This window comes from Ranitomeya variabilis, chromosome 2 (genome assembly GCF_051348905.1).
Source record: "Ranitomeya variabilis isolate aRanVar5 chromosome 2, aRanVar5.hap1, whole genome shotgun sequence".
Taxonomy (NCBI): Eukaryota; Metazoa; Chordata; class Amphibia; order Anura; family Dendrobatidae; genus Ranitomeya; species Ranitomeya variabilis.
The window spans coordinates 169,539,361-169,561,748 of NC_135233.1; the positions used below are offsets into that span (position 1 = coordinate 169,539,361).

At 44.5% G+C, this 22,388-nt stretch overlaps 1 protein-coding gene across 1 annotated transcript in view; it reads left to right on the forward strand.

The window, feature by feature from the left end:
• KIF26B (kinesin family member 26B) overlaps window positions 1-22,388 on the forward strand; it is a 521,116-nt gene that overhangs the window by 369,026 nt on the left and 129,702 nt on the right. The window contains exon 6 of the mRNA XM_077283159.1: window positions 7,196-7,402. Coding sequence (XP_077139274.1) covers window positions 7,196-7,402 — 207 coding nt within the window. The remainder of the gene's footprint in view (window positions 1-7,195; window positions 7,403-22,388) is intronic.

Sequence of the window (22,388 nt, forward strand, 5' to 3'; positions counted from 1 at the left end):
TGTACAAAAATGCATGCAACAATGACACAGACTCCTTTATTGAATCTAAATTAAACCATACTCACGTAATTGCCCAGTCCACTGAAGCCAATGTCTCCTGTAAATCAATTAAAATAATAAACAATATTTCTCACCTGTCCGCTGAGAAGATAATAATCCATAATGTCCCATGACAAACCTAATGACTTTGAGAGAAGTCCCTAATGTGACTGTTCTCAAGGACAGCCAGCTGCACACTGACAGGAGCGGGTAATCATTACTGCGCTCAGAATGTTCACCGGAATTCATTAGCTGATGTGCCCCGGTGAACTCACTTATGAAACCACCACTGTGTCAGAAAGTTCTCATGCAGCGGTGGTGGCGTTAGTGAGATCACCTGAGCTCATCAGCTGATGAACTCGTGTGACCTCTCTCATGGCAGCTCAAACTGTGAGAGTGTTGACACTCCTGCCAGCATATCGCCGGCGGCCGGTTAGAGCAGGCAAATCTCCTGATGTGACTTTTCTACAAGTGAGATCGCCGTGGGACACTCTTGACCAGGTTGACTACGGCGGACGAGAGAGTATATGGTTGTTTATTATTTTATATTGTTTACAAGGAACAAGGGCATCGTGCATTAGGCATTCAGTGAGTATAATGTGTTTTTATTCGCATATGTATTTAATTATTTTACATGTTTTATTTTTTTATGTATTTTTATTTTTTACTTTGAGCACAGGCACCGGCTGACGAGAGACTACTTCCAGCAGCGGTGCCTGCTATCACTGTTATCAGTGACAGCAGAGGTAGCCTGATGGAAGTAGTAGTCTCTAGTAGGGGTTAAAAAGGGCTGCATGATTTCCTCAACACATATAAAATTGTGAATTATAGATAATTTAGTGACAAAAAATGTATAATTGGTGGAGAAAGGTTTTGATTGCTCTTTTGCAACCTATGTAACTATGATTTTTTATATGCTCATTTGACTCTGCCCTAGTGTGGCTGGAGACTGAAGCTGGGGACAAGCATGCATACTTCTACTCCATATCTGAGTACAATGCTCAGATATTTACATTAGCCCCAGTGAGTGGAGCATCACAAGTATCATAGAAGTGAGATCAGCCTGTCTAACAGGTCAATAGTTGATCACCGGTCGGTTTACATGTAGTGAGCTTTGTTTGAAAGGGCCATTAATGAAAAATTCTGTCAAGGCAAACTTACTTTATATAAACCATGTGGGAGAATTTTATGCCCCTGATAAATCTACGGTACATATGTTACATGCAATTTCAATGTAGATGGCATGAAATCGTAACGGAATTAGTGAAGGTCAAAGGCAAATCTGCATCAACATCCCTATGAAAGACATACAGATTTCTAAGGGACATGTAATCGCAGTGTGAATTCCCATGTAAGAAGAACTGTAAGAAGATGATGAATCTGCCATGTGTGTCCATATTTATATAGCCATTCTACCTGCCACAAGTTTTAATTTTTTGGAGTAATTTTTAATTTTAATTTTTTAATTTTTAATTTTTTTCTCTTTGATAGAAGTTTATCAATTTTATTTGAAGTAGACCTGTAGATTTCAGGGCCTGTATATATAATTCCCAGAAATATCAAAGAATGAAGCAATTCTTCTTTCTAGTAGTTCTCAATAGAGGGTTAATTTAGAAAAATAATTTGGTTTAGAAGCTTCATACCTTCTAATTTAATCCAGTTTAGTTGTATGGGAAGCAGCTCGCAGTGGTTTACCTGCAGTGTGGGCTTATCGCAGGCACGGAACCAAGGAAGAAGTCATGATCTCTGCGCATGTGATGTTTAGATTTAGAGCGATGCCATCTAAGTCATTCCTAAAGAGCTATAGGAGATTGCATCTTCCTGCGAGCCTTCTCACACAGTGTTTCGTCACTTTCTCCACTCCTGTAATAACCTGTTCGTTTCTCTCCACAGTTCTCTGATAATGACTTGGTCTCTACAAACCAATTTCTTTGCTTTTCATCATGCTTGCACTGAATGATTACTGCGAGATAAATTCATTTAGCTACTTCCATGAATATATCATCACTGGGAGCAAATGATTATCTGTTCCCTTGCATGCCTCTGAGGTTGCCAGTCAGCACGTGTATAATCTGGGGGCCTCATTCACAAGGCCGAGTAGTGGACTGAGTGTTACTATAGGTGCTCACACAGACTCCAGGCCAACATACATGGCTTTGGATCTCATAGAATAGGTAACATAGGCAATAGAAAAGGGTGTTAACTTGTCACAGGCCAAGAATCGTTGTATCTATATAATATGGGATTGTTCAAAATATTAATATGGAAAAGGATCAGGGGTCCCATACAAGACGATAACAGTCATTTGCAGGGATTAAGGTGCTCATAGACCTTAGATGGCTATTGGCAGCAGCAATAGATCCCAATTCCCCATACTAATGAATACTCTGTGCCACCGAGTGTTTATGTGTTGTCAATGAGATCAACTCATGGTATCAGCTTAGGTCCAGAGTGAATAAAAGGATTTGGTGTTTGATTTCAAACTGAGTTGGGTTGGAAGGCTCTAACACACATTAGATGGTCGTCCGGTCCTGCTGAAATTGTCATATTTGGTCACCATTAATTGATGTGTATGGGTACCTTATATTTATCAAAGGGAAGTAATCAGAAAATAACTTGATTATTTGGAGACTACTGAAACAAAAGATCACAAGAAATTAATGATTTTTTTTTTTTATGGATTAATGGGTTAAGGAGAAGCGTAGTGTATTGTATAATAAAGCTAATGCCAATAGTGCTTAGTGTGTAAAAATAGATATTTATCAAGGACAATTTAGATATTGGACCACACCTTTAAATCAGATTTTTGTATTAAATGCCTTGTTTAACATTTGAGGGCAATATTTTCTTCTTTTTTATATATGCATAGCACAATCTGTATTAAAAGTAAAAAATAGAAATCTGCAATTTTCACACTGAACACTGTGACTTTTTTTTTTGTCTCATACATCCTGTTCTTTCAGGAAACAACACATGTTCATAGCCACAATGGTCAGAACCTAACCCTGTGTATTGTATTCAATCTAATGATTCTGTGGGAGCAGGGTCACCTGTGTTATCAGCTATTGTGAATGGTGATCCTGTGTTCAGTGATACTACCTTTTATTATGATGTATAAAGTAGTACACTGGCGCTACACTATTAAGAAGACACTAAAGCAATCGCTGCTGCTGGTGATCAGGCAGGGTCTGTGTAAACCCCTGCTAAGTAGAGAAGTATAAAACTAAATGAAAGTTATCACCTGCGCTAAAAGGATGCGTTGGGAAATAGAATCAATATATGGACACAAGGGAAAAAAGTTGTGCAGATACAATAATTTAGAAAGTCATGCCGTTAGCCATAATAATCACTGCATTAGCACTTACTAAAATAGGGCTGTAGCCGCGCCGCAGCGTAGCTGTAACTTTACCGGTGAAGTGTCCAGTGATTGGTCCCAGAATCAGGTCCGCTGGATGGATATACGCTGGTCACAGGGAATTCGAACAAGCCGCCAGCCTCTAGCGTGCCCCGGCCGGAAGCAACGCCGAAGCAGTGGCGGAGCGTGGAAAGGGCGTAGCTAAGGTGTGACGTCACACAGGGAGTAAGGACGGGGAGCGTGCAGGGACATAAACCAACGCGTTTCGAAGGATGAATACCTTATGCCCTGACGAAGAAGGTATTCATGCTTCGGCGTTGCTTCCGGCCGGGGCACGCTAGAGGCTGGCGGCTTGTTCGAATTCCCTGTGACCAGCGTATATCCATCCAGCGGACCTGATTCTGGGACCAATCACTGGACACTTCACCGGTAAAGTTACAGCTACGCTGCGGCGCGGCTACAGCCCTATTTTAGTAAGTGCTAATGCAGTGATTATTATGGCTAACGGCATGACTTTCTAAATTATTGTATCTGCACAACTTTTTTCCCTTGTGTCCATATATTGATTCTATTTCCCAACGCATCCTTTTAGCGCAGGTGATAACTTTCATTTAGTTTTATACCTTTTATTATGATTCTGCTGTCATGAGTTGACTCTGGGGCTCGATCCGGTCATGTGTTCAGTTTCCCTCTGGCTGTGGTCGGTTTCCCTCTCTGTTGGACCACAGCCTGTGTGGTCACTGTCCAACTGCTGATAATGATCTTGCTTTCTTTTGTAATGTGGCTTCTGTGCAGATGTTTTCACTTCCTTATTTGGTTTGTCCTATCACCTCTCGGGAGGGACTACTTCTCACCTGGCACATGTAGTCTTTGCTGGCTATATTTCAATATCAATGGTGTTTGGAGATCCAGCTCCTCAACTAGGGATTTTCTTTCCTGACTAAACCTATAGTTTGTGTGTCTTCCTCCCCAGTACCCTTTCCTTTCTTTTACGTTTGGGTTTTCCACATATTCAGTTTGTTGTGTTGTTCTTATTTTCTTCCGTATTTCTTGTGTGTCGGTGTGAACACATTCAAAGGCCTGTGGCTTTTCTTCAGATTTTTGTGTATTTCAGTTTATAGTTATTATTGTTTTTTATGTTGCCCTTTGTGCATAGAGAGGGTGCAGTTAAGGACATTCAGGGTAAGTCAACGTTGAGTGGGGGCGCCATTGTGTAAATTTAGGGTGCCAACTTCCGCTGTCAGGAAGGGACAAAGCAGGCTCAGATTAGGGACTTTCCTAATCTGAACAGGGACCCGTTGGGTTTAGGTGTTTGTCTCTCCTGGTTTGTACGTTACCCATGTGAGTGTTCTTGTACAGTCATAACACTTGCTACTGCTGATTATAAAACACCTAATGAAAGGACAAGAAGTTAGAGTCTAAAAAAATCCCCAGTGGCCAGTGTGAAAATTGCACAATTGCTAATTTAGATTTTTATTTTTATATATATATATATATATATATATATATATATAGTGCTTTTAAAAAAACAAAAAAAAAATACATTGTCAATTTTTAAATATGTGTAACACAGATAAACTAAAGGTCATTTTCTGATGATTGTATTCTTTTAAGATAGTTGTTGCCCCAACAATGCATTTTCAAGAAAATATTAGAAAATATTTCCAAATAAAGTCATATGAGTTTTCTTTTTTTACATTCATTTTTTATGTATGAAAATGTGAAGTTTTGGACTAGGTTATGCGTACTACTGAAATCAGTAAAAGGAATTTTACAGTGTGGCAATCACGTCTGGAATGTGGAGATGCCTAATCCACAAATGCAGCTGGAGGGATGATGACCATCTCCATAGGAGTTGTTCATTAAGAGTTGATCATACTGTTATAGCACAACGATTGCTAATGTAAGTCAGTGGGAGATTGGACATTGCATTTGGAGAATCAGTATATATTTTGTCTTCATCTTCCCTCACCCGCTAGTAGGTATAACCCATATCTTCTCTTGGGAAGGAATATTTATAGGTGCGCAATTTCACAGCAGACAACCCAAATGGCTGTCATTAAAGGGAACCTTTCACCCCAAAAATCGATGATGAGGTAAGCTCACCGTCATCAGGGGCTTATCTACAGCATTCTGCAGTGCTGTAGATAAACCCTTGATGTTACCTGAAAGAGGAGAAAAAGAGGTTAGATTATACTCACCCAGGGGCGGTCCCGCAGTGGTCCGGTCCGATGGGTGTCTCAGGTCCGCTCCGGCACCTCCTATCTTCATTCCATGACGTCCTCTTCTGGTCTTCTCGCCGCGGCTCCGGCGCAGGCGTACTTTGTCTGCCCTGTTGAGGGGAGAGCAAATTACTGTAGAGCGCAGGCGCTGGGCCTCTCTGACCTTTCCTGCGCCTGCGCACTGCAGTACTTTGCTCTGCCCTCAACAGGGCAGACAAAGTACGCCTGCGCCAGAGCTGCGGCATGAAGACCAGAAGAGGACGTCATGAAATGAAGATGGGAGGCCCCGGACCGGACCTGAGACGCCCATCGAAGTGGGACCGCCCCTGGGTGAGTATAATCTAATGTCTTTTTCTCCTCTTTCAGGCAACATCGGCGGCTTAGCTACAGCATTCTAGAATGCTGTAGATAAGCCCCTGATGATGGTGAGCTTACCTCACCATCGATTTTGGGGGTGACAGGTTCCCTTTAAGGGTACATTTTACTGTTCATTTTATGACATCATTTGTGACATGCAGCAAATTAGGGACTGTCCCGAGATCTATGGACCCTACTTTGGCCATGGCCATTTCTGCCTTTTGTATTGAAGTACATTGTACAAGGAGATAATCTGATGTAATGATGTGTACTGGTATATAGGCTGCTGTTGCACACATTTGTTTGCATGAAGTTCAATTTCTCTAAGCGGCTATTAAGACAAGGCCATGGTCTTCAAAACTATTGTCACTGACCTAAATATATTTTACAATCCAGAATGCTATGTAAACAGGATTTTGTACAAACTATTGATTGTATACGTATTTAATCTGCCAACAATGCAGCCAATACACTTGTACACCCTTGTACATCTCAAGGCATGTATTTTGAAACATAAACTAAAGGTTCCTAATATAATATTTGAGACTGTAGACATTTACATCTTGAAGGGGGAACTTTCCTGGGTCATATAAAATGCAAAGTGAAAAAAAATGGTAACCAACAAAAGAAGAATAAAATCCAGCATTAGCTACTTATCATCCCCATAAGCTTATTTTGGTGTTAAAGGGGTTGCCCCCTTTCATAAATTCCTAGTGGGCACAGTTTGCTACAAAAACAAACCATTCTTTACTCACTTTTCCCAGGTCCACCTTCACTATCATTGCAATATGTAAAAGAACTCCCCTTGACTTTAAAAATTGTGATTGGCACTGGTTTTAGATAGTTCACATGCCTATAGAAAAGGACCCTTAAGCCTTCCATACAAATTACACGGCTCTTGATGGCAGTTATGTCACCCAACTGTCCCATACTAAGGAGTGCTTACTCTCAGGAATGCTCCTGTGTCCTTTATGAGAGCCGGTATCAGATATCTCTGGTCAGCTTATAGGATTGGCAATCCGAAATTGGACATGCCAAATCTTAAACTCCCCTGACAATCAATTGTTCGTGGGCTCCCTCATACATTAGACTGTCAGCCGAATCTGTCCTCATCAGCCGACATTAGTCTAATGTGTATGGGGGCTTTGCAGTATGTGTTTTAAGGTCTGTTCCTAAATCAGCAAATACAATTAAAACCCACTATTCTTCTCTTGCATCACAGGTGAAGGTCATGGTGCGCATCTGTTCAACGCTAGTGGGAGAGTCAACTGATTCCAGTTCTTTCTTGAAAGCTGATCCAAGGAAGAAACAGGTTACCTTGTATGACCCATTATCTTGTGGAGGGCAAAATGCATTCCAGAAGAGAGGAACTCAGATACCACCAAAAATGTTTGCCTTTGATGCCGTGTTTCCCCAAGATGCTTCACAGGTAGGTGATGTTTTACTTTTTATACCTGCTCACGTCCTCGCATGTCTTTTGTTTATCACCTGCCCACCACGATCAGTAGAATTAGTTTTTAGGATGAACACTATAGTATGGTCTATGTGAGGCAGTGACCCCTGTTGCAGCTAGGGGGCGCTGTATGTTCTCCTCAGAATACACACGGAGGCTTATTGAGGCCATGGGAGTGTATGGCACTCGCTTGAGTAATGGTGATAGTGAGACAGTGACCGACGTCATTGTGAATGGCCGGTATGTGTCACAGAGGAGATCCTCTGCGCTGTAAGCCAGTAATATTGCTCTGGGACCTGTAGTCCCACAAGTATTTGTTTGGTTTAAAGGGAGGCTTACAGGGTTAGTCGGAGAGCTGGTTGGGTCTGACTAACCACACACACCTCCCACCTATGGGGGTGGTTACAGCTACATAATGTGACCACAGTTTGGGTCACATGGGCTGTGGTCAGAGTGTAAGATCCTGGATGGCCTGTGTTGGAAGATCCTGGTAGTAGGATCGGATTCCTGGAAAGCATATGGTGAGCCATGGACCTGAAGGCCTGTGTGTTGGAAGGTCGATGGAGTGGACTTCCTGAATAGCACATGGAGAGACCGTATGTGCAGAGTCTGTGATGGCACTGCATTGGGAAGCTACCATTCCTTCTGCGGGTCTGGACTGTCAGGAGTCACAAGGACGGTGATCCCAGTAAATCAGCTTTCCCCAGGAGAGAGGACTGACAGGAGTCAGTGTGTGGAGCAGGAGCACCTGTAAGGTAACTCCAGATAAAGGGGATTATGGGCAGATGAGTTTTTGCCAGTGGAACAGACTGGTAGTGTCTATGATGTTCCATGGATGTTTATGAACTGTACGGTCACCCATGGTAAACGGACGAAGAGAGAAGTCCGGCGTAACTGAGTTAAAACCGTATACTATAAAGTGCTATGGACTTTGTGTAGGCCTGTGATGTGCAACATGGCCTACGGTGCGGTTTATGATGTCTAAATAAGCCAAATAGACTTTTTTTGTGAGAAACTGTTCCTGTGTGCCTTAATCCCATTGCCAAGCGAGTGTCCCCCAAGACATGCAGTAAGCGCTATCTTACATCAGATATAGACATAGTGTTGCTTACGCTACATGGTAATTTATGTGCCTTCTGGTGCTCTCATTACACTTGTTGTTATGACAATGTAAGAGATTGTGGTGCATGTATTACTCTGTACTCCTTCATGAATGCTCATTACATTTGCACTATGCATTGTTCTCCGTCAAGGAGATTGCCACTGTGAAGTATTATGGAGTAAAATGGGAGGGGGGCACATTTACCCCAAATTGTGATTCTGCACATGATATCTCAGAATATCTCTGAAATCTTGGGCACAATATCCTATTGCTTTATACAACCCCTGACAAAAATTGTGGAATCACCGGCCTTGGAGGATGTTCAAATAGTCCGGATCTCAATCCAATTGAAAATCTTTGGTGGAAGTTGAAGAAAATGTTCCCTGACAATGGTCCAACCTGCAAAGCTGATCTGGCAACAGCAATCAGGGAAAGTTGGAGCCAAATTGATGAAGAGTACTGTGTGACAAGTCCATGCCTCAGAGACTGCAAGCTGTTATAAAAGTCAGAGGTGGTGCAATAAAATACTAGTGATGTTTTGGAGTGTTTTCTTTGTTTGTTTGTTTTTCATGATTCCATATTTTTTTTCCTCAGAATTGAGTGATTCCATAATTTTTCACTATGCTTGGTTAAAAAAGTAACCATTACCGATTACCACATTTTTTGTTCTTGATTTCTTTTAAGGTACCGTCACATTAAGCGACGCTGCAGCGATAGCGACAGCGATGCCGATCGCTGCAGCGTCGCTGTTTGGTCGCTGGAGAGCTGTCACACAGACCGCTCTCCAGCGACCAACGATGCCGAGGTCCCCGGGTAACCAGGGTAAGCATCGGGTTGCTAAGCGCAGGGCCGCGCTTAGTAACCCGATGTTTACCCTGGTTACCAGCGTAAAAGTTAAAAAAACAAACAGCACATACTCACCTGCGCGTCCCCCAGCCTCTGCTTCCTGACACTGACTGAGCTCCGGCCCTAACAGCACAGCGGTGACGTCACCGCTGTGCTTTCACTTTCAGTTTAGGGCCGGCGCTCAGTCCAGTGTCAGGAAGCAGAGGCTGGGGGACGCGCTGGTGAGTATGTACTGTTTGTTTTTTTAACTTTTACGCTGGTAACCAGGGTAAACATCGGGTTACTAAGCGCGGCCCTGCGCTTAGTAACCCGATGTTTACCCTGGTTACCAGTGTAAAATATCGCTGGTATCCTTGCTTTTGCTGTCAAACACGGCGATACACGGCGACCTAGCGACCAAATAAAGTGCAGACCTTCTAGCAGCGACCAGCAATTTCACAGCGGGATCCAGATCGCTGCTGCGTGTCAAATACAGCGATATCGCTATCCAGGTCGCTGCAACGTCACGGATCGCTGGCGATATCGCCTAGTGTGACGGTACCTTTAGTGTTTCTTAAAGCCAGAAAGTTGCCATTTGAAATGTTTTTAGTTTTGTGCCATGTCTGTGATCTGCTTTTTTCTCCAAAATTAAACAACTGAATGAACATCCTCCAACGCTGGTGATTCCATAATTTTTGCCAGGAGTTGTATATTAGGTTGTTCTTGTGAGACTAAGTCTTGGATGTATTTGGAACTACATAATAGTACCTCAATGTACATAAATACAAATACAGTTACCGTATATACTTGAGTATAAGCCGAGATTTTCAGCCCATTTTTTGGGGCTGAAAGTCCCCCTCTCGGCTTATACTCGAGTCATACCCAGGGATCGGCAGGGGAGGGGAAGCGGGGGCTGTGTAATTATACTTACCTGCTCCCGGCGTGGTCCCTGCTTCCAGCGCTGCAGCTTCTTCCTGTACTGAGTGGTCACATGGTACCACTCAATACAGTAATGAATATGTGGCTCCACCTCCCATAGGGGTGGAGCCGCATATTTATTACTGTAATGTGCGGTACCATGTGACCGCTCAGTACAGGAAGAAGATGCAGCGCTGGAAGCAGGGACCGCGCCGGGAGCAGGTAAGTATACGGGGAGGGGGAGCGCTGTGCGATAGTCACCTCTCCTCCGTTCCGGTGTGGCGTCCTCTGGCTGTGACGCTCAGGTCAGAGGGCGCGATGACGTGGTCAGTGCGCACCTTCTGCCTGAACGTCAGTGCGGAGAACGCTGAAGACGGAGCCACACAGGAAAGAGGAGCAGGTAAATATTAAAAGTGCGGGGGCCTGAGCGACGGAGAGGTCAGTATGTGATTTTTTTTTTTTATCGCAGCCACAGCATATGGGGCAAGTGCCTGTATAGATCATCTATGGGGCCATAATGTTTGTTCAGCACTATAAGGGGCAAATGCCTGTATGGAGCATCTATGGGGCCATAACGTTTGTGCAGCACTATAAGGGGCAAGTGTCTGTATGGAGCATCTATGGGGCCATTATTAACCTTTATGCAGGAATATATGGGGCATATTTTAATATGGAACATCTAATGGGGCCCATCAGACTGATTCAATATGGATATTCAAAAACACTTAACCTACTGATGTCTCAATTAATTTTACTTTTATTGGTACCTATTTTTACTCTTGAAATTTACCGGTAGCTGATGCATTTTCCACCCTAGGCTTATACTCGAGTCATTAAGTTTTCCCAGTTTTTTGTGGCAAAATTAGGGGGGGTCGGCTTATACTCGGGTCGGCTTATACTCGAGTATATACGGTATATGAAAAAGTTTGGGCACCCCTATTAATCTTAAGCTTAATGTTTTATAAAAATAGTTTTTTTTGCAACAGCTATTTCAGTTTCATATATCTAATAACTGACATATATCTAATAAGTCAGTAAAAAGTAGGTAGGAGTATTTAAAACAAGAAAATGATAAGGGTGCCCATACTTATGCACCTGTCAAATTTTGTTTGAATGCAGATTGCACATTTTCTGTTAGTACAATAAACCTCATTTCAAGGCAGAAACATTACTGTGTCCAACAGTTATTAGATATATGAAACTGAAATAGCTGTTGCAAAAAAAACAATTTTTATAAAACATTAAGCTTAAGATTAATAGGGGTGCCCAAACTTTTTCATATAACTGTATAAATATCTATCTATCTATCTATCTATCTATCTATCTATCTATCTATCTATCTATCTATCTATCTATCTATCTATCTATATACATAGTGGGTACGGAAAGTATTCAGACCCCTTTAAATTTTTCACTCTTTGTTTCATTGCAGCCATTTGATACATTCAAAAAAGTTCATTTTTTTCTTATTAATGTACACTCTTCACCCCATCGTGACTGAAAAAAAACAGAAATGTAGACATTTTTGCAAATTTATTAAAAAAGAAAAACTGAAATATCACATTAGTACTGTAATTGACAGAGGTGAGATATATGCACTTTGAGATCTGACCGTTATTGAGGAGGACTAGTGACATGCCTCTTATTTATGTATAAATGTTAAATGTCCACCACTCAGTATATGGAAGCAGGGCTAAGGAATATGAGTTCTTTGGAATCTTGAAGGGATTTTACTCAAGGCAACCATTAACCAGAATCTTTCACAGTCATGTGAGGTAACAGCTTCCAGGCAGAGGTTGATTATAAGGTTTTAATCAAGCTTCTTTCCATCACACAGAATCACTTCTCTTTATGCAATGCTTCCAGCAAACATATATGAAAGGCTCTTCACAAACAATTTCTCTTCACACACAGTGTCTGTACACAGCGTAACACTACACCTTCATCATGCAGTGAGGTGGAGGGGGGATGAGTCCAGTGTTGTCTCTCTCACACTCTTATCTTGAGGCAAAAATGATCGCTCCAGGCTGTCCTGACTGCCTCTATGCTTCCAGCAGTCACTTCCCTGAAAGAACTGACAAGAGACTTTCTCTGACACTGATTCCTCCTGCAGATTCCCGAACACAACAACTATCCCAGAATTCCCTGGGGCTGTGCTAACCACTCTGTCTCCTGTAACCACTATAATACCTGTAGTTGCTGGATGATTCTAAATCATTAATGCAGCTTCTCCTTGTCACATAAACAGTATCCTTATAGGCAATTGGTGTTTTGATATTGAAGGAGCTCACAAACACTGTAATGCACATCACCACAGGGCTCTTTCCTACACATCATGTATATTCTTTGAATTTTATTGTTACATTTTGTATACAATTGCGTTATTTTTGATATTTTGAACTAATAAATTAATATTATTTTGATGATGATATGAGAGAGGGTCTTTCTTTACTTTTGTTGAAATAAATATGTGACAGCCAATCACTGAATAATGTTCTCATTAGTCCAGCATGGTTGAGGTATACGAGCCAATGCCAGACACCTCCTTTTTCTTACAGTGGGTGCGATCATTTGCCAGTAAAAATCAGTAGACCCCACACCTCGTTATACCAGCATGCACCTCACCTACTGTATCCTCACCCATCCCTTGTAGATTGTGAGCCCTCGCGGGCAGGGTCCTCTCTCCTCCTGTACCAGTTGTGACTTGTATTGTTCAAGATTGTTGTACTTGTTTTTATTATGTATACCCCTCCTCACATGTAAAGTGCCATGGAATAAATGGCGCTATAATAATAATAATAATAATGCACACTGTTAAATTTAATTCTCAAAGCTAGAAGAATCCCTGACAGTGCTCCCTTGGAGGTTTACATAAAATATACACAATGCCAGCCATAAAGTGTACAGTGTATTATAGCTCAACTGTAGACTTAGAAGACCCCCTCTCCACAGCCCATGTCATGCACAGAGGCAGCAGTATATTCCTATTCCTGACATAGAAGACCCCGCCGTGCACACTTGTTTCAGTCCCAGATATAGATCTCCGCTCTCTCGGTGCTGCATATTACAGAGTGTTTCTCATATTACACAAACATTTACACTTGCTGGAAATTCAGGATTACTATATTGGTTATTTCATCTCATTATGCTGTTACTAATTCAGCAGTGCTCAGTGGAAGATGGAAAATCGGCCTGTCTCCTCCGCTTTACATCACAGCTCATTAATTTGTAAATCAAGTATGTTTTATGCCTTGAAACACTAAGAAGCCTTCCCTAAATTTTATATGATCTATAAATTTGTGCCAGCAATACCCGTGCCACGCTGGTACTGCATAGCATTTGCCGTGGAGTAAAAGAGCTGATTATGTCTGGGCAGAAATTCATGAATTGTAATGAAGCCACCTCAGCATTTCAGACCCTGGATGTGTCACTGATGTGCTTTTGTGTTGATTTTATCATGAACATACAACACAAGGGGAAAAAGCAGACATGGCAGAATTTTCCTTTCACCTCAGCAAGTGTGAAGAAGAGCACTGAACCGATCTGCAGCTGCTGTTTAGTCTCCTGTTCCAGCTTAGATGGTGTTTTTCTATGAAAAGTCTCCTTCTATGGGCAGAAAGTACATTGTAAGCACCATATACTGTATGGGGAAACCCAGATACCTTATTACTGGTGTTGAGCGATACCTTCCGATATCCAGAAGTATCGGTATCAGATTGGGTCGGCCGATATCCAAAAAATATCAGATATCGCCGATACCGATACCCGATACCAATGCAAGTCAATGGGACACAAATTTCAGAATGTAAATAAGCCCTTTCTATCCTTCTACATCCTGTTCCGGAGGGGGGAAGAGTGTGGGCTGTGCATGGGCGGACACTGTGCATGTCTGTGTGTGCGGGCGAGGTCTGTGCGGGCCTGCCGGGTATCTATACGGGCCTCTCGGGGTCTGTGCGGGCTGCCGGGGATCTGTGCAGGCTGCCGGGGGTCTGTGCGTGCCTGCTGGGTGTCTGTGTGGGCTGCCAGGGGTCTGTGCGTGCCTGCCGGGGGTCTGTGCGTGCCTGCCGGGGGTCTGTGCGTGCCTGCCGGGGGTCTGTGCGGGCCTGCCGGGGCTCTGTACAGGCTGCCGGGGGTCTTTGCGGCCTGCCGGGGGTCTGTGGGGACTGCAGGGGGTCTGTGCGGGCCTGCCGGGGCTCTGTGCGGGCTGCCGGGGGTCTGTGCAGGCCTGCCAGGGCTCTGTGCGGGCTGCCGGGGGTCTGTACGGGGCTGCCGGGGGTCTGTGCGGGCTGCCAGGGGTCTGTGCGGGCCTGCCGGGGCTCTGCGGGCTGCCGGGGGTCTGTGTGTGTGCAGGCATCGTCCGATGGGACTGCAAGTGAACTTTTTTTGTCTGTCGCGTCCGCCATTTTCTACCGCGCATGCGCGGCCGAAATACCGCCCCCTCCTCCCCGGACTTCAGAATGGGCAGTTCACTTGAACGTTTCTTCGTGCCGACGGTCCGCCAAAACACGATGGATCCGTTGCCCAGACCCCCGGCAGCCCGCGCAGACCCCCGGCAGGCACGCACAGACCCCTGGCAGCCCACACAGACCCCCGGCAGCCCCGCACAGACCTCCTATGGTCACGCACATACCCCGCCCGCCAGTAGCGTAGCTACCGGGGGGGCAGAGGGGGCCATCGCCCCGGCCCCCGCGCTCTGAGGGGGCCCACCCGGAGATACGCTACTGTAACTGCATCGGCGCTCGCAGCGCGCCGATGCAGTTAAATTCTGCGGCAGAGCAGGGAGAATCGATCCCCTGCTCTGCCGCTATGGGGCCCCTGAGCAGGCGGCGGGGGCCCGGTGCCAGCAGTGGGCCCCCCGCCTGTCATTGCACGGTGAGCTGTATCGGCATCTAGCCGATACAGCTCACTGCAGTGATGAGGGAAGGAGCGCTGCGCTCCTCCCATCATCCCCTACACTGTCTGACAGCGGGCGCGATGACGTCACCGCCCAGCGCCCACTGTCAGATGAGCGGGAGCAGGGAGCGCCGCTGGAACAAGGAGGAAGAGAGGTGAGTATTTCTTTACTGTGTTTTATATGGGGGCTGCTTGATCTGCCTGGGGGGCTGCCTTATTCTACAGGATCTGCCTATAAGGGGGGAGTGCTGCCTTATATACAGGATCTGCCTATAGGGGGGGAGTGCTGCCTTATACACAGGATCTGCCTATAGGAGGGAGTGCTGCCTTATATACAGGATCTGCCTATAGGGGGGGAGTGCTGCCTTATACTGCAGGGTCTGCCTATAGGGGGGGAGTGCTGCCTTATATACAGGATCTGTCTATAAGGGGGAGTGCTGCCTTATACACAGGATCTGCCTATAGGGGGGGAGTGCTGCCTTATATACAGGATCTGCCTATAAGGGGGAGTGCTGCCTTATACACAGGATTTGCCTATAGGGGGGAGTGCTGCCTTATACACAGGATCTGCCTATAAGGGGGGAGTGCTGCCTTATATACAGGATCTGTCTATAAGGGGGAGTGCTGCCTTATACACAGGATCTGCCTATAGGGGGGGAGTGCTGCCTTATATACAGGATCTGCCTATAAGGGGGAGTGCTGCCTTATACACAGGATCTGCCTATGGGGGGGTGCTGCCTTATTCTACAGGATCTGCCTATAGGGGGAGTGCTGCCTTATATACAGGATCTGCCTATAGGGGGGGAGTGCTGCCTTATATACAGGATCTGCCTATAAGGGGGGAGTGCTGCCTTATACTGCAGGGTCTGCCTATAGGGGGGGAGTGCTGCCTTATAGACAGGATCTGTCTATAAGGGGGGAGTGCTGCCTTATACACAGGATCTGCCTATAGGGGGGGAGTGCTGCCTTATATACAGGATCTGCCTATAAGGGGGAGTGCTGCCTTATACACAGGATCTGCCTATAGGGGGGGAGTGCTGCCTTATACACAGGATCTGCCTATAAGGGGGAGTGCTGCCTTATATACAGGATCTGTCTATAAGGGGGGAGTGCTGCCTTATACACAGGATCTGCCTATGGGGGGGAGTGCTGCCTTATATACAGGATCTGCCTATAGGGGGGGGGAGTGCTGCCTTATATACAGGATTTGCCTATGGGGGGAGTGCAGCCTTATTCTACAGTATCTGTCTATAGGGGGGGAGTGCTGCCTTATATACAGGATATGCCTATGGGGGGGAGGAGTGCTGCCTTATTCTACAGTATCTGCCTATAGGGGGGAGTGCTGCCTTATTCTGCTGTATCTGCCTATGGGGAGGGAGTGCTGCCTTATACACACGATCTGCCTATAGGGGGGAGTGCTGCCTTATTCTACAGGATCTGATCTGCCTATGGGGGGGAGGGCTGCCTTATTCTACAGGATCTGCCTATGGGGGGAGTGCTGCCTTATTCTACAGGATCTGCCTATGGGGGGAGTGCTGCCTTATTCTACAGGATCTGCCTTTGGGGGGTGCTGCCTTATTCTACCGGATCTGCCTATGGGTGGTGCTGCCTTATACTACAGGGTCTGCCTATAGGGGTGCTGCCTTGTGCTATATTGAGGACTATCTGGCACATTATACTATATGGAGGTTATCTATTGGGCCATCATACAGTGTGGGGATTACAGTGTTGGAGCCATCAGTTTGAAGGCTACTAACGGGTCAGTATACTGTGTGGGTGGTACTATACAGTTAGGGGGCATTATACTGTGTATAGGTGAGCTGTACAGGGGGGAGACTCAGGACATTATTAAATGTAAAGTGGGCACTTATTGTAATAGGGGAACTCAGGTTACTGTGACTATCAAAGGGGCACACAGAGGGCATTATTATTTTCTAGGGGGCAAAATGTGGGCTCTGTTTTCTACGGCACTTGCACCCGGCATTACTATATTATAGAGGGGTGCTTTAGATTTTAGAGGGTACAGAGAACCACAGAGTAGGTGCAATAATAGGGTCACATAGGGCAGCAGCGGTTCAGTATTGGGGTATCAGGTGCAGTAATAAGGACACATACGGCAGCAGCGGCTCAGTATTGGGGTATCAGGTGCAGGAATAGGGTCACATATGGCAGCAGCGGCTCAGTATTGGGGTATCAGGGGCAGTAATAGGGACAGATACAGCAGCAGCGGCTCAGTATTGGGGTATCAGGTGCAGGAATAGGGTCACATATGGCAGCAGCGGCTCCGTATTGGGGTATCAGGGGCAGTAATAGGGACACATACGGCAGCAGCGGCTCAGTATTGGGGTATCAGGTGCAGTAATAAGGACACATACGGCAGCAGCGGCTCAGTATTGGGGTATCAGGTGCAGTAATAGGGACACATACGGCAGCAGCGGCTCAGTATTGGGGTATCAGGTGCAGTAATAGGGACACATACGGCAGCAGCGGCTCAGTATTGGGGTATCAGGTGCAGTAATAGGGACACATATGGCAGCAGCGGCTCAGTGTTGGGGTATCAGCAGGATGAGGAGTTTGTGCAGGTTGGGAATAGATGGTGATGGCTGGAATGTGAGAAGAGAAATGTGTCTTTGTTGTATTCCCTGCAGCTGAGTCCTTGCCGGAAGAAGTTGTCATGTCGGTCTGGGCCAGATGGAAAAGACGGGAAAAGTGACGATTCCATCATAAAGAACGTCAACGGTAAGTCCCCTGGACCAAAACCCTAGCTACGCCTCTGCCGCCTGCACACACACACACACACACACAGTCTCCGCCCACGCACCGCCCACACTCCATTATAGTGCGTAACTGCACTATAGGAACTTCAGATTTCGGTATCCGATATCGCAAAAATATCGGAACTCGGTATTGGAATTCCGATACAGCGAATATCGTCCGGTACCCGATATTTGCAGTATCGGAATGCTCAACACTACTTATTTCTGGTAATGCCAGAGCATTTCTATGACACTTAGCTTATTAATGAATATATATAAACAGCGACATAACTAGACACTGATGGGCCCCGATTTGGACCTGGGCCCTCCCTCGAATGTTTGTCAGATGTATGGGCTCTTGTAGCGTTCTAAATCCTTTAAGGACATACTAGTTGCACCTCCTCCCCCTTTATTTAGTAATGTCCATCATCCTGGCCTCCTTCCTGGTATGCAGTATATGTCCTCCATCCCAGGCCCATTTATTTATTTTACCCACTTATAAAGCACCATTAATTGCTCAGTGCTTTACAGGCATTATCTTCACTGTCCCCATTGGGGCTCACAATCTATATTCCCTATCAGTATGTCTTTGACAGCCGGCTCAAAGAACAACCGAATCCCAGTGTGTGTGTGTGGGGGTGAAATGCAGATCTGAACACCCTGGACCACCGCATTAGGCAGCCCGACTGCGCCCAGGGCAAATGCCCCGCTTGCCCCCTCCTAGATATGCCTCTGTATGACACATTGAAATTTGTGTTTTAATACTTCCCTCATGCTCTCCTCAAATTATATAACAAAAACCTTCTGACAAGGGTATACTCTACACAGGGAGGTAATGGGTTAAGAAGGGGGTATAGGGATGAATATTAACACAAAATGAATGCGGGGTGAGGTAACAGAATAAGCAACTGTTCATAAAAGGGTTAACTTATCGGGCCGCAGAGCCTTTAAGTTCCAACGGTGGCGCCTATGTAACTGGCGCGTGATGTCTCCAGTTTCGTTGTAGAAGCTGGAGATTCGGTTCTCGGTGATGGCGATGAGTCCTTGTTGTTGCAAGCGGGGTCCTGGATCCACAGTTCATCATACGGGGTGCAGCACAGTCTGTTATACCGCCGGAGCGTGGCTCAACGGTGGTATGCGGGTGAGAAATTACACAGTTCTCGTTGAGTCACCCGGTATGTGCACACGTAGATGGAATCTCTGCAGATTTTTCCGCACCTGTTTTGAGAAATCCGCAGGTAAAAAGCGCTGCGTTTTACCTGCAGATTTACGCGGATTTTATGCGTTTTTTGTGCGAATTCCTATAATGGAGCAGGTGTAAACCGCTGCGGAATCCACACAAAGAATGAACATGCTGCAGAATAAACAACACAGTGTTTCTGCGCGTTTTTTTCTGCAGCATGTGCACTGTTGATTTTGTTTTCCATAGGTTTACATGATACTGTAATCTCATAGAAAACAGCTGCGACTCCGCAGCATCAAAACCGCTGTGGATCCGCAGCAAAATCCGCAACATGTGCACATACCCTTAGGCAGTGTGCGCACACTGACCGCTGACCTGGGACGTCTGTAACTAGCGGTCACAAAGGGCAACGGGCACCCAGCAGAAGTCTGTCCACAGTCAGTGTAACTGGACACGGGATCTACAGCGCGGGCCGGCGCTCACACGATACTCAGAGGTGGGATCACCAATCTTCCCCTGCTATCAAGTGCAAAGGTCAGTCCAGGTTAGAAAGCTTTCCCCCCGGCTACAATGGTGACAGTTCCGGAACCGGCGCAAGAGAGGTACCCTCGGTCCGGTCCATGTTCCTACACTAGGACAGATTCCTAATATAGAATTTGAAGGAGATGATTTCCGGGTTCACATAAAATAAAAGTAAATTAAAATTTGTAGTGTAAAAAAACCCCTTAACCAATAAAAGAAAGGAAAATCCAGCAATAGCTGCTTAAACCATTTCTATTAGACTATTTTGGTGGTAAAGTTGTCCCTTTTCAGAATATCCTTCTGAGCACAGTTCTAAAAACAACACACTTTACTCTCTGTGTCCAAGTCACCGCTGAGTCTCCTGATGCTCCTGGCATCTTGCATTGCCTGTAGTTCTCACATTAAATCAGCAGCCAATCAGTGGGCTCTGAAGAGGGCGCTCCGCTTACACAAGATGAGCTGCAGCCAATACCAAACATTGGGAGCAGTCGAGGAGGATCAGCATTGGACCTAGGGATGGTGGCACTGCCCTGAAACTATTCAGCAGGCAATGGCGGTCAGTATTCTTGTCATGGGTCTGACAATCTGCAAATATCACAGACAGATATTATTGTTAATAGAAAAAATTGGAGTCAAGTTCAACCGGACTGGATTTTCCTTTTCTTTATATTTTTAAAAAGAAAATATGGTGCATACAAAAGAAAAATTTACATGACCCAGTCGACGCGTTTCGACTGCACTAGGCAGTCTTACTCAGACATGAACTGTGCACCAACATTATACTTTCCTCTTCATTTAAACTGCTCATTTTTTCTACAGTTTGATGAAAACAATGCCATAAAGTTTATTTTTCTGTTTCTTTTGTTAACTAAGTGAACCAAATATGTAGATCTAAGGTGAATCATACTTATATGTATTTTCCTCCAAGCAGAAATTGTGAGTCCATCTGTGGCGAAATTTGTGTTTAGCCTCTTGTTGTTGTGATACATTTTCTGTACCAAGGCAAATCATCCGTAATTTAATTTCAGATGTACCGTACTCTCTGTGTTATTATCTTTTTCTTTGGGAAAGTTTATGAATTCATTGATTCTGCCAGTATGACATGATACTCCACAAATGTAAAATTGATCAGGTTTGTTATATTGTGTTAAGTAGTTTAGAGATCAGAGAGATGGCTCATTGCATGGTTATAGGAGCAGAATACAGAAAAATTGTTACAATGTGCTTAATAACAGACTGGCTTTAAAACACAACCTTAGAGCACTGAATTTAATGGAAATCTTAGAAAAACTCAACTACATTTTGGACCTGATTCATTAAGACTGGCATTGTACACACCAGTCTTAAAGATGGGTGTTCTTGAGTAAGATGCATCTATTTCAATAAAGAGGTTCTGCAAGAAGTTTATAAAATAGCTTCAATCACGTCATTTAAATGTCAGCCCGTCCTAGTCACATGTCAGGACGGACTGCAATCTGAAGAAACACAGCTCCCGGAGAGCTGTGTCTCAACTTCTGTAGGAGCTGTATTGTAAGCACACATACTGGTGAGCTAGCAGAGAGGGGCTGTGACCAGAGAAAAAAATAATCTTCTTCTTGGTTGACTGTGTACCGTAGGACTGAGGCTGAAAAAAATAATTTGTTCTCAGTCAGTCGAGGAGAAGATTTATTTTTCCTCCTGTCACAATCCTTTTCCAACAGCTCAACAATATAGGTTTTACAATACAGCTCCTCTGTCAGTTGAGACACAAGTTTCGGGAGTTGTGATTCTTCAGACTGCAGCCTGTTCTGACACATGACTAGATCGGTCTGATCTTTGAAATACATGATGAGGGCCATTTTATTTAATTCTTAGAGAACCCCTTTAAGAGGTGCATTTTTCCTAATGAATTACCACATCTTACTACTAGCATGCCACAACCTTTGATGAATTTATCAGGTGGGCTTTGCCACACCCCACTCAACGAAACTTTGGGAGAGCTGGCCAAAACTGATAAAGTAAACTGATTAAATAAATAATAATTTATAAATGACAAAACTTCATGTTGCACAGCAATTTTATGATATTTGAATGTGTTTTAAGATAGAATTCTGATGAAAACACCTTCATGAAACAAGACCTATAAGCTCAAAAGTACGTGTATGCCCCATGCAGTGCTGCTAACCACCTACGGCTTTTTTTACACAGCGTTTTATTCTTAAAACACGACTAAAAATGTATGTGAGAAAAAAGTGTTGGTAAATGTTTTGGGCCAAATATTTAACACTCACCCTTAAAAATTGCATGAAAAGTGTGTTTTACTTATAGAAAAGAAAGTGTATCACCATCTTATATCAAAGAAGGAGAGGTATCCAGCAGCAGATCCATCAGTGAAAAATTATTTAAAAACAAAAATCTTTAATGTACTGTATAACATGGTTAAAATTATGGCATAAAACCATTAATTTAGAAAAAAGGCCATTAACCCGGGAAATTCATGGCCTTAGGTGTTTCAAACCGACTGGTTCTTAATCATAGTTCACCATCTTATAGTTCTTTCTCCGGCAAGTGATAGGTCTTACAAGAACCCAGATGCTTAGATCATAAAGAGCCACTATGGCCTTATTAAGTCCTCACAACTCAATGCTCGTCCACATTGTACACCTGCCGCTTCCATCATAAAACAGCTGGCAGAATAATGTAATTGGACACGTGACATCACATGCATCCTGATTTCTGGGTTGTGAGCAGCACATGACGTTTCATGAGGGAATTGTGCATGTA